General features: G+C 37.7%; 1 protein-coding gene across 1 annotated transcript in view; it reads left to right on the top strand.

Moving 5' to 3' along the window:
* TMED5 (transmembrane emp24 protein transport domain containing 5) overlaps positions 1–13,769 on the top strand; it is a 32,710-nt gene that overhangs the window by 7,824 nt on the left and 11,117 nt on the right. Inside the window, exon 2 of the mRNA XM_006882413.1 lies at positions 7,886–7,983. Within this exon, the coding sequence (XP_006882475.1) occupies positions 7,886–7,983 (98 nt within the window). The remainder of the gene's footprint in view (positions 1–7,885; positions 7,984–13,769) is intronic.

The following is a 13,769-nucleotide window of genomic DNA, read 5'->3' on the forward strand; positions in this document are numbered from 1 at the left end:
CACATTCTACAATAATTGTCTTATACAATATTTGTCCTTATGGGACTGAGTTAGTTCACTTAGCATAATGTTCTCCAGTGCCTCCCAAGTTAGGTAGTGATTTACAAAATCCTTGCTCCTGCATGCTGCATAGTATTCCATGCACATTATATAAATGTACCACAGTTTCTCAGTTCATTTGATTGTGGTTGGACATTTGGGCAGTTTCCATGTTCTTGCAATGGTGAATAACACTGCTTTGAACTTTGGTGTATAAGTCTCTGTGCTTCAGCTCTCATTTACTCAGGATATATTCCAAGCACTGGAATAGCTGGGTCATATGGTATTTCTATGTTCAGCTTTCTGAGGAATCACCAAACTGCCTTCAAGAGTGGTTGTACCATTTTATAATTCCACTAACAGTGTATAAGAGTTCTTATCTCGCCACATCATCCCCAACATTTGTTACTTGCTCTCCTGTTAAACTTTGCCACTACTCCTGGGTTGAAATGGTCACTCATTGTGGTTTTGATTTGCATCTCTTATTGCCAGTGATTTTGAGCATTTCTTCTTTTAAGCAGGTCTGTTGGCCATCCAAATATCTTCCTTTGTGAAAATTCTTTCCATGTCTTTTGCCCATTTTGTAATTGGGTTATCAGTCTTTTTTTTTCTTTCTTTTTTTTTTTTGTGTGTGTGTGTGTGAGTAACCTGTAAGATACTGTAAGCTTTTGATATGAGACCCTTATCTGAAATGATATTGCCAGTGTTTTTCTTCCAGTCAGTAGGTTTTCTTTTCACTCTGTTGGAAAATGTTTTGATGTACACAGGGATTTAATCTTTAGATGGTCCCATTCATCAATTTTACACTTTTCTAGATTTTGCATTTCTGGCTGTATTTGGCGGTCTTTTTAGACCATAGACTGTGCCTTCAAAGCTTGATCCAAGTTTGTCTTTTATGAACTTTATGGTTTTGGGCTTTACTCCCAGGTCTCTGATCCACCTTGAGTTGATTTTTGTGAATGGTGTGAGATGCAGGTCCTGTGTCATCTTTCTGCAGGTAGCAGTCCAGTTTTGCCAGCACCATTTGTTGAAGAGACTGTCATTTCCCTATTTGATAGGTTTTATTTCATTGGTAGATACCAGTTTACCATAGATAGCTGTGTCTATTTCTGGGGCGGTTTCCATTTTATTCCACTGGTCTATGTGCCTGTCATTGTACCATGCTGTTTTGGTAACTACCACTGTGTAGTAGGATTTGAGATCAGGGAGTGCTGTGCCTCCCACTGCATTTCTGTTTTTCAGAAGTGCTTTGCTTATTCGAGTTCTCTTTCGTTTCCAAATAAACTTGACAGTTACCCTACCTCCTTGAAAAATGAATTAGGTATCTGTATTGCGATTGCATTGAACATGTAGATTGCTTTTGGTAGAATTGTCATTTTCACAATAATGAGTCTTCCTATCTATGAATAGGGAACATTTTTCCATTTATTTAGGTCTTTTATTGTATCTTGCAGAAATGTTCTGTAGTTTTCTTTGTACAGGTTTTTTGTGTCTCTAGTTAGGTTCACTCCCAAGTATCTCAATTTGTGGTTGGCTATTATAAATGGAACTGGACATTTACTAAGGATGACAGAAAAAGAATTGACGCCTTTGAGCTGTGGTGTTGGAGAAGAACACTGAACATCCCATAGATGGCCAAGAGAACAAACAGATATGTCTTGGAGATGGTGTAGCTCGAATACTCTTTGGAGGCAAGAATGATGAGGCTTCACCTCACATACTTTGGTCTTGTTGCAAGGAGGGGCTATTCCTTGGAAAATGACATGATGCTGTGAAGGATGAGGGGTTGGCAAAGTAGAGGAAGACCCTCAACTAAGTGGATTGACATGGTGACTGCCACAATGGGCTCTTGTGTAAGGAAGTTTAAGGATGCACAGGATAGAACAGGGTTCAGATCTTTTGTTCATAGGGTTGCTATTAGTAGATACTTGACTCTACGGCAGCTAACAACAACCAGACAACAATTGTAAATGGTATTGCTTTCTTGGTTTCCTTCTCGGAGTTTTCTTTGTTACTGCAGAGGAATCCCACTGATTTTTGGATATTGATCTCATATCCTGCCACTCTACTAAATTGGTCTACAAGCTCTAAGGATTCTTTTTGCTGAATCCGTGGGGTTTTCTTTGTACACTATCATATCATATGTTGTTGTTGTTATGTGCCATCAAGTTGCTTGCGACTCATAGCGACCCTGTGTACAACAGCCCTAAACTCTGCTCTGTCCTGTGCCAATCGCACTGTCTCCGACACTCCCATCCCGATTACCCCAGTCACTGAATCAATCCACCTCAGAGAGGGCCTTCCCCTCCAGTGCCATCCCTCCACCCTCCCAAGCACGATGTCCTCCAAGGACTGGTCTTTCCTCACAACATGTCTAAAGTGTGTTAGACGGAGCCTCAGAACCCATGTAGTGATAGTTTAACCAGCTCTTTGCCGATCTGGATGCATTTTATTTCCTTCTTTTGTCATAGTGCTCAAGCAAGCACTTTCAATACAGTATTGAGTAGAAGTTGTGGCAGTGGGCATCATCTGGTCCCTTTTTGCAAGGAAAATGCTTTTAATCTTTTCTTCATTGAGAATGATGTTGGCTCTTGGTTTTGCATATATACTTTTCACTGTGTTGAGGAAATTACCTTTTATTCTAATTTTGCTGAGGAAGGGGTGTTGGATTTTATCAAATGCCTCTTCTGCATCACTTGCTAAGATTTTATGGTTCTTGTTACTTGCTTTGTTAATAAGGTGAATTACATTGATTGTTTTTCTTATGTTGAACCATCCTTGCATACTTGTTATGAATCCCACTTGATCATGATGAATTTTTTTTATGTGCTTTTGAGGTATATTGGCTAGGATTTTGTTAAGTGGTGTGTAGTTTTATTTCTCCATAGTATTGTTGCTTGGTTTTTATATTAAGGTTATGCTTGCTCCATAGAATGATTCTGGGAGTGTTCTTTCTTTTTCTGTTTTTTGAGATGACTTAAGTAGAATTGGTGATAGGTCTTCTCTTAATGTTTAATAGAATTCAGTTGTGAAACCATCTATCTGGTACAGGACGTTACTTATGGAGAAGGTTTTTTATGACCTGTTCAGTTTCTTCTTTTGTAATGGGTCTTTTCAATTGTTCTACATCTGTCCTTGTCAGTCTGGGTAGGGAATGAGTTTCAAGGCATTTGTCCATTTCCTCTAGGTTTTCAAATTTATCAGTGTACCTTTTCATAGTATCCTGATAACTATTTCATTTCATCTGGTTCTGTTGTGATGTCACCTCTATCATTTCTTAATCAAGTTATCTATGTATTTTTTTTTTCTTTTTTCTCCCTTTTGTTAAGTTTGTCAGTGGTTTGTCAATTTTACTGACTTCTTCGTAAAACCAACTCCTGGTCTTATTAATTGTTACACTTGTTTTTCTGTTTTCTATCTCATTGATTTCTGCTCTTATTTTTATAATTTCCTTTCTTCTAGAGGCTATAGGAATGGATTGTTGTTCTTTTTCTGTTTGATGAAAGTGTTGAGTTAGATTGTTGATTTTGCTTATTCCTTTTTTAAATGCGTGCCTATTGCAATGAACCTCACCTTGAGGACTGTCATAGCTGTATCCCAGAGGTTTCGGTATGTTGTATTTTCATTTTCATTTGTTTCTAGGAACTTTTTTTAGTTCATTCTTTATTGCTTTTGCAATCTAATCATATTCCAGCAGAGAGTTTTTCAGTTTCCAAAGGGTGGTTTGGTAAGCTTTTCCCTCCTATGGTTAATTTCTAGTTTTATGGCATTGTGGTCTGAAAGGATACTTTGTATTATTTCAGTAATTAATTTGTTGAGGCTTGTTTTGTGTCCTAATAAATGATTGATTCTGGGTGATGTACCATGTGCACTTGAGAAGAAGGTGAATTGAGTTTTAGTTGCATGCAGTACCCTGAATACATCCACAAGGTCAAGTTGGCTGATTGTATAGTTTAGATCTTCTGCATCTTTGTTTTCTTTTGGGTTTACCTGTCCTTTGGTGGTAGTAGTATGTTGAAGTCTCCTACCACTATTGTGTTGATGTCTGTTTCGTTCTTCAATTCTGTTAAACATTGTTTTATTATTTTGCAGGTCTGTAATTTGGTGCATAAATGTTGACTAAGGTTATGTCTTCTTAATCTATTGTGCCTTTAATCAGTATGTTATGCCCTTCCTTATCTTATATGATGGTTTTCATTCTGAAGTCTGTTTTATCAGAGATTAGTATTGCTGCTCCTGGGGTATGTGTGTGTGGAGGTGTGTGTGTACCATCAAATTGGATCTGACTGGTACAGGAGAAGATTGCGCCTCCTTCTCCAGCAGATCACCCAGATTTGAACCATGCACCTCTAGGATGGTCCTACCTTTTTTTTTTTTAAATTTTATTATTTTGTGTGTGTGTGCCGTCAAATCAGATCTGCTCCTGCTTTTTTTTGAGGTTTCCATTTGCTTGGTATTTTTTTCCAGCCTTTGATTTTGAATCTGTTTTTCTCTTTTTTTTTTTTTTTAGATTTGTCTCTTGTAGGCAACATTTTGATGGGCTTTGTTTTTTTATCCATTCTGCTACTCTTTTTTTTCTCTTAATTGGTGCATTTAGTCCATTCACATTGTGTGTGATTATTGTCAGGGTAGGTTTCACCATTGCCATTTTGCTGTGTTTCTTTTTCTGTTGTTTCTGGTTGTTATGGTCCATCCACTTGACTTGGTGTCTCCATGTGAGGGACTTCACTTACAATTTCTTGTAGTTTTGGTCTTGTTTTTACAAATTCCTTAAGTTCCTTCTTTTCTGCAAATTGTTTTCTTTCAACTTTTTGTATATTCCATACCATTGCCTTCTAGCTCACATGGTTTCCAATGAGAAATCAAAATTTAATATAATTGTTTCCCCTTTATAGTTGACTCTGTTTTTCTCATGTTGCATTTAGTATTCTATTGTTATCTTTTAATTTGGAGAATTTTACTTTTATATATCCTGATGTTTTTCTAGTCTATTTGGTTTTCACTGCACTTCTTGAATATGGAGTTCCCTGTTCTTCAACTTGGGAAGTTTTCTTCTAGTACTTCTTACACAATTTTCTCAGTGACTTGCCTGTCACTCTGAAGTTCTGGAATTCCAGTCCTATCTATATTGTTCCTTTGGATGTCATCACACATGATTCTAATGTTTTCTTCATTTTCTTTCCATCTCATCTCTGATTTTTCTTCTAGTCTTTTTTCTGTGAGACTCTTGTCTTCCAGCTCAGTGACTCTCTGTTCCATATCCTCAGTTCTTCTTTTTAGTCCCACCAGTGACTTGGACACTTCCACCAATTCAGTCTTAATATTCTAGATTGCATTTTCATGCTTTTCTGTTATTTCCAGGATTGTGTTGGCTGTACCTGCTCTATCTTGTAATGATTATTTAAGTTCTTGTACCTCTTTATCAATACTCTCAATTCTTTCTTCCATCTTTTACATTTTTTCTATAGCTGTTCAAGTTGCTCCACATCAGTATATTTCTTCAGATTCCTATCTCTGAATTATTTGCTCTCTTAATGACTTCCATTGTTTCTTCCATCATTCACATCTTTTGTAGTTGTTCAAATAACGCCACATCAACATATTTCTTCTGGTTCTATCTGGAGTATTCATTGGGTCTGCTTTTTTAGGAGAAGGGTTATTTTTTTTTACATGATGACTGAGGCAGACTGCTGCTTTCTTAAAATTATGTAATTCTTTTCTTAGTAAATGTTAGGTTGTTGTAACTATATAGTGACCTAGAGTATGGCAGTGTTTTCTTAAGGGCCTGTAAATTTGTTTCTTTCTTAGGCCTCCTGTCTGAAGCAGGATGACTGTTAACCTCCAGAACCCATGGCTCAGCCTGGCCTTTTCTGCTTGAGCTTATAGAATCCCATGTGATGTAGCTAGAGCAGTGTTTAACCCGAAGTATCTGTTCCCTTCCAGAAACTGCATCTTGGCCTGGCTCAGCCTGACCCAGCCCCGTCTGCTTGAGTTTAAGGGATCCCGCATAATGAAATCTTTATTTTCTTGATTTTGAGCTTCAATCCATATTGAATGCTACAGTACTTGACCTTCTGTAGCAAAATCCTCATACCTCTTCACTTTCAGTAAGCAAGATTGTATCATCTACATTAAGTAGGTTGTTGATGAATCTTCCTCCAATCCTGATGCCACATTCCTCCTCATTAAATCCAGTCTCCCAGATGATCTGTTTTGCATATAGATTAAAAAGGTATGGATATAGGATGGATCTCTGATGCACACTTTTCCTAATCCTGAATCATGCAATATTCCCTGCTGTATTTTGACTACTGCTTCCTGCTCCAAGTATAGGTTTCACATGAGCATAATTAAGTGTTCTGGGATTCCCATTCTTCTCAAGGTTAGCCAGAATTTGTTGTGAACCCCATAGTCAAATAAATGTCTTTGTATAGTCTGTGAAAGACAGACATTCCTCTTGTACTTTCTGCTTTCAGCCTAGATACATCTTATATTGGCTGTGATGTCCCTAGTGCTATGAAATCTTCTAAACCCAGCCTGCAAGTCTGGCAGTTCTCTGCTGATGTACTGTTCCAGTCATTTCTGGAAAATATTCAGCAGGATCTCTTGCTTTCATGCGATAATAGTGATATTGTTTGTTAATTTCCACACTCTGTTGAGTCATCTTTTTTTTGGAATGGGAAATTCCATCGAACCAATTGGCAGCTTCATGATGGATGGAGAAGAGAGTGAGATTGTTGATAACTTGCTTGCTTGGTTCCACAAACAACACTCTTTGCACCAGCAGTCAGGAAATCAGAAGACTAATTGTATTGGGAAAGTCTGCTATTTAGGGACCTCAAGACCTCTCTAGAGTGCTGAAGAACAGTGATAATCGGTCTGGAGACTAAGGTGCGCCTAATCCAGGCCATGGTCTTCACAGTTTACTTGCTATGCATCAGAGAGCTTAACAGTAACTAAAAATGATAGAAGAAGGGTCAATGCTTTTGAGTTGTGGCGCCAGAGACTACCAGAATAAACAGGCCTGTTCTAGAGAGGGTATAAACAGGCTGCTCTCTGAAGGCAAAGATTTTGAAACTGTCTCACACACTCTGGGCATGTGACCCAGAACACCAGTCCTTGGAAAGGGACAGCATGCTTGGAAGAGTGAAGGGACAGCACAGGAGAGGAAGACCCAGGATGAAATGTATTGACTCAGTGACTGGAGCAATGGGATTGGGTCTGTCAGTGACAGTGTGATTGGCTCAGGGTAGGATAGGTCAGGTTTCAGAGCTAATGTTCATAGGGTCACTATGAGTCACAGGCAACTCGACAGCACATAAGAACAACACATTTTAAGTAATTGGTCCACATTTGAAATTATAATTCTTTCTTCTCTATAAGATTTTGTAACAATGACATTGTTTTAGGAAAATTAGTAATACCCATGAAGCATACATTTAGATGATGACAAGAGGAATGAGTAAGAAAGGAACAGATTTTAAAAGTGAATAGAATTAGATGATATTATAGCTCTTTTTTCAATCTAAAAGGAATCTACTAGCTTTCTTAACCATCTATTCCAAGAGATCTTTTCCTCAACAACAACAATGTAATTTTTATATTCGGAGTTTGTATATTCTTCTCTGGGGGGACTCTGGTAGCCTAGTGGTAAGGAGTTTTGCTGCCAACCCAAAGATGCATAGTTAGAATCCACAAGCATCTCTGTAAGAGAAACAAGGGTAGTCAACTTCTGTGAGATTGACTGCCTCGGAAAACCTGTTGGAGGGTCAGCAGTAAGTTGTTTCCGACTCAGTGGTGCATTGCAACAACAAAACAAATTATTCTTTTATGTGCTCTTCTGCAGGTTTTAGATGGAGCTGGATTAGATATTGATTTCCACCTTGCCTCTCCAGAGGGTAAAACTTTAGTTTTTGAACAAAGAAAATCAGATGGAGTTCACACGTAAGTAATGTTTTCTAGTTTAGTGTTTTAGGCTGAATAATAACAGTGAGGTGTGTACAGGGCAGGGTCAGTATTAGATTCTTACAAATGAACCTGTTAAACAGTCCTTAATAGAGGGCTGTCTTATAAACGAAAATGTCTTCTATTAGGGGGCTGTTTTGGCCTAGTGGTAAGAAGCTGCCCTGCCAACCCAAAGGCACTCAGTTTTTATTCACTAGTTGTTCCACGGGAGAAAAATGGAAAACCTGCTGGAGGGTTAGCTATGGACAGGACAGAACAACAATATGTGTTGAATTACATTCACTCAAAAGATGTTTTCAATCCTAACCTCTGTGCTTACTGTTATCATCCCTTCTAGGAATAGGTTGTCTGTGTTATGATAATGAGTCAGAATTAGTATAGGGTGAATTCTGAACGAATTTATTTTGAGGTAGAGATTAAACAAGTGAGTAGAGCACAAATAGAGGAAGAAAGATGCCACACCACATGATGATTGCCCAGAACAGAAGCTCAGAAGAATCTAGGATTTTCTTCCACAGCCAAGAAGAGAGGAAGCCATCTCCTAGATCTGGCACCTGAAATTTGGACTTCTGTCCTCTTAAACTGTGAGAAGAACAAATGTTTATTATAGTCACCCATTTGTGGCATTTGTTATAGCAGCATTAGATAACTGAGACACTTTTTTCCTTTGATCTTGATTTTATGTTTATTTTCTGTTGTTTAAATACATGAATGTTCTTTAACTACTGTTTTCAAATCTATTTTAGCTTTTTAAACTTGTCTTTGTGGTTATCATAGGCACTCCATTTTAATTAAGTCACTAAAGAAACTAAATACTTGCTTGAACAATATTGACTGTGCCATCTTTATCCATAGTTTTATTTTTAAAGCAATAGTATGATATCTTTGCATGTTGATATGTAATTGTATTTTCACTTAGACCTCATTTCTTCTTTTAAAATAATTAGATAAAGATCAGAGAGTGAGATATATTGCCTTAGAAAACTTAGAAATGCTTATTATAGCTCTTTGAACATGACAGGAAAACATATGTTCTTTTCTTACAGCTCTGTCCCTCTTTTAACAACTCACTAGTGTGTTTTCCACTCTATTATTACCATCATACTTTCTTTAGTCATGTTGCTATGGTGTTAGAGCTAAACTGAATTAATAAGAAGTAGACATATGAACAGATTATATATTGCTTATACCATAAACAAGTCTAAATTAATATTTCTTCCACCTAAATTAATATTTCTAGCCTATGATATAGATTTTTTTATTCCAGTCATAGAGACAAAGAGAATCATAGAAGTATTCATTTACTGCAAGGTGAAAATAGAATGAACCAAAATTATTTCTTCCTACTGTACAATGCTTAGACTGTCTTAGCACATAGTACCTTATAAGTACTAGCTGTTATAATTATAATTTTTATAGTTGTATACCATTGAGTCTGAACCAACCCATAGCTGACCCTCTGGCACATTTCTAGAGGCATTTAATCAAATGAGAGGAGACTGCCCATACTTCTTCTTCGGAGCAGCTGGTAGAGTTGAACCACATGCCTGTGGAGAGCTTCTTACCAGCAGAGCTTCTTACCACTCAGCCTCCCATTATAATTATTAATGTTTGTTAACTAAAGTGCTTGACATATAATTAGTTTAGCAAATAATTGGATGCATGTATGAATGAATTTGTTGGGCAATCTATAAACTGTAGTTTTCTGAGATACTTATTTCAAATAGGCTTTTAAAATGATATCTTCATCTATGCATAGCTCAGAAAAGTATTTACATAAACTATCAACTAGAGAGTCACCTTGGACTGAAATATTTGAAATACACTGCTCTCTACTAAAAATGTAGTTTAAGTTTCAGAATTTAAACAACGTACAGAATTCATGTCCATTTTTATTTCTCTCTAATCTTCTGTTTTTCTTAGCTATAAATTTAAAATACAATAAAGAAAAAGATGTCTTACTGCTTTCTTACATGAGATTATTATCTCTCATTAAATTATTAATTCTGAACCTAGATCTATGGAAAACATAGGTTGCTTTTATTTTTATTTACCAGTGAGGAAATTGCGGCATAGAGCAATTAACTTGCTAAAGGTTACACAGCTATTGACCAAGGAAGGCAGGATCTAAAGTCAAGCTGAGACAAATAATAATACAGGCATTCTGAAAATTTAAATTATCTAGCATAATAGAGATAAAACTTCTTTAAACCAACCTTACTTGAATAGTCTCAACAAAACTAAAACAGTGTGAACAGTGCCTTTTTATTTACTATGAACTATGGGAAAAGAGGGGGAAACATCAAAGTCAGTGCATTGGCCACTGGGTGGCAGTAAAGCATTGTGGCTAATATTGAGAATAGGCATTCCAGAACACTTGCTTGTGCTCATGCAAAATTTATACCTAGACCAGGAAACTGCTATATGAACAGAACAAAGGATCATTACATGGTTAAAAATCAAGAAACGAGTATGTCATGGTTGTATCCTTTCTCCATACCTTTCAATCTATATGCGGAACAAATCATTCAGGAAGCTGGACTTTATGAAGACTGTGGCATCAAGATAGGAAGAAGACTCATCCACAACCTGTGTATGCAGGTGACACATTATTTGCCAAAACTGAAAACCTGAAGTGTTTGCTGCAGTATTTCAAGGACTGTATCTTCAATATGGTTTGCAACTCAATATCAAGAAAACAAAAACTCTTCACTACAGGACTTTTGGCAGCATCATGATAGATGGAGGAAAGATTGAGGTTGTAAACAATTTCATCTTGCTCGGATTCACAATAAATACTCTTGGCACCAGCAGTCAGGAAATCAGAAGGTGAGTTCCTTTAGGAAAGTCTGCTGTCAAGGACCTCTGTAGAGCACAAAAGGTGTTAGTCTAGACACTAATATGTCCCTAAGCCAGGCCATGGTTTTCTCAGTTGCTTGCTGTACATCCAAGAGCTGGATAATGACCAAGGATGACGGAAGAATCAGTGCCTTTGAGTTGTGGTTCTGGAGAAGAGTCTTGAACATACCATGGACTGCCAAAAGAACAAACAGGTCAATGCTGAACATAGTAAAACTAGGTTGCTTCTTGGAGGCAAGGATTTTGAAACCCCATCTTACATACTTTGGGCATGTTTCCAAGAGGAACCAGTCCTTGGAGAAGGACATCATACTTAGAAGGGTGGAAGGACAGTGTAGGAAAGGAAAACCCTGGATAACAAGGATTGACACAGTGACTGTGACAGTGGAGTCAGGTGTGTCAGAGATGGTGAGATTGGGTCAGGATAGGACAGAGGTCAGAGCTATAGTTCATAGGGTCACTAGGAGTTTTATATAGTCCATTTGATGGCACAAAAACAACAAAGCGAGCTTATGGGAAATAATAATACCAGGAATTTGAGAGAAACAATAGAGGGTTTAAAATTTTGATATAAAGAAGAGGACATGCTAGAAAAGAAAATATTATCTTAGAAAAAAAATTAAAGCTTTCATTGTTGAAGTGAAATTGTCTTTTACAAAGACTTAGTTTACTGAAAGTTTGCTTTTGTACTGCCAAATCCAGTATCCAACAGTTCCATATCTCTTAGCCCCACCTTTTAGTAACTTGGCATTTGGGGTCCTCAGAATCACACAGAGATGAATAAAAACTTTCTGGGTTGAGTGATTGCATTGAAATCACATATGATGCCTGCTGTATATGGAGGGAAGTGTGCTATTAATGTCTTCAGCCTTACTCATGAAGGGCATGTACATTCACCTCTCTTTTTCTTAATTCAACATAGGCATTCCTTTTCTAGTTTCTTGAATCTCCCTGACCTCAGACATATTCATTTACCACAAGGTGGTATTTGGAGAGTTGAAAGGAAGGACCTTTACCTGAGTTAGACTTTTCAGCTACATCAGTCTTGCCCTATCTTTTGATATATAATGTTGTTTTTATATGCCATCAAGTCCCTTATGACTCATAGCAACACTATATACAATAGCCCTGAAACATGCACTATCCTGTGTCAACTTTACGGTCTCTGACACACCTACCTTCATTACCCCAGTCACTGAATCAATCTATCTCATTTATGGTCTTCCTCTCTTTCTCTGTCCCTCCACCCTTCCAATCATAATGTCCCTCTCCAAGGACTGATCCATCCTTGCAGTATGCCCAAAGTATGTCAGATGAAGTCTCAGAATCCTTGCCTCCAAGTAGCAGCCTGGTTTTACCCTATCTAGAACAAATCTGTTTGTTCTCCTGGCAGTCCATGGTATATTCAACAGTCTTTTCCAGCACTGCAGCTTGAAGGAATCACTTATTTTTATGTCATCCCGTCATTGCCCTGCTCTCTAATGCATAGCAAACAATTGTGAAGACCATGGCCTGTATCAGGTGCACCTTACTCTCCAGCCTGTAGTCGTTGCTCTTCAGTATTCTGGAGAGGTCCCTGACAGCAGACTTTCCCAATACAATTCATCTCTTGATTTCCTGTCTGCTGGTACCAAAAGTGTTGATTGTGGAGCCAAGCAAACTAAAGCTGTTAACAGTCTCAATCTCTTCACCATCTATCATGATGCTGCCAATTGACCCAGTGGTATGAACCTTTGTTTTATTGATGTTGAACTTCAATCCATATTGAAGCCTGCAGTCCTTGACCTTCTGCAGCAAGTGTTTCAGGTCCTCCTCAGTTCGAGCAAGCAAGGTTGTATCATCTGCATAAATTTCTACAAGGATCTATGTTTCACTGGAAATAGTGTCACCAAAGATATAACTTGGGTCTTCCTTAATATCAGGTATAATTATGTAAATACTACATGGCAATCAAAAGGAAGTATAGGCAGAATGTTCTAAGGCAGTAGGAAGCATAAATCAGCTTCAGGTTTAACAAGAATAGAGACACTTTGGATATCAGAGAGCTCTAATGGCAGTCTCCTCCCTTGTGATTAACTGCCTCTGAAAACCCACTGGAGGGTCAGCTATGGGCCTGTTACAACTCTGCGGTACACAGTAGCAATGGAACCTATGAGCACTGCTGGCCTAGTAGCAAGAAGCAGTGCTCCAATCCCAAAGACCCACAGTTAGAATTCACCAGCTGCTCCATGGGAGAAGGATGGACAGTCTCCTCCTGTGTGATTAACTACCTCCAAAAACCTGCCATAGGGTCAGCTTTGGGCCAGTTTCTACTTGACAGTACACAACAACAACAATGGAACCTAGGGCCTGCACGAAAAAGGATGAGAAGTATTAATCCAGAGCAAGTTTAACTCTGTAAGACTACTGTTCAGGGGAGTTCTGTAATTCTAGCTGAAGAAATTAATCCCTTAAGAAACCCAGAGAGTTGGATGCTGGTAAATGGTTAGAATATAATTGGAAATGTTTAGAAGTAATCTAAGTGGGAAAGAAACATTGCTGGTGTATCAAAAGCTGAGAATACCATTAAATAAAGAAATGGATTTTTTTTTCTTCCTAAAACAAAATAAATTCATTTAATATGCATGTTAAGGATAATGAATTTTTATAATTTACAATTGTCTGTGACTGTAGAAACACCAACTCTGTCTCCTTGGGCATGCTAAGGGTGTTTGAGTTTGGTTTTTAACATCTTTGTTTTTTTTAACAACTCCAGTTTACTTTTATTTTTTTTTAATTAAATTTTATTAGTTTTAATGAACATTAACAGAGATTTTGGGTTCTCATTCATTCATTGTTGCACTGTTTCTCCACCCTGCTCCCCAGTTCGTTCTTCTTTCCCCCGCCATGTCTGTTTTAATTGTCCA

Source organism: Elephantulus edwardii, unplaced genomic scaffold (genome assembly GCF_000299155.1).
Source record: "Elephantulus edwardii isolate Elephantulus edwardi_28Jun2011 unplaced genomic scaffold, EleEdw1.0 scaffold00020, whole genome shotgun sequence".
Classification (NCBI taxonomy): Eukaryota; Metazoa; Chordata; class Mammalia; order Macroscelidea; family Macroscelididae; genus Elephantulus; species Elephantulus edwardii.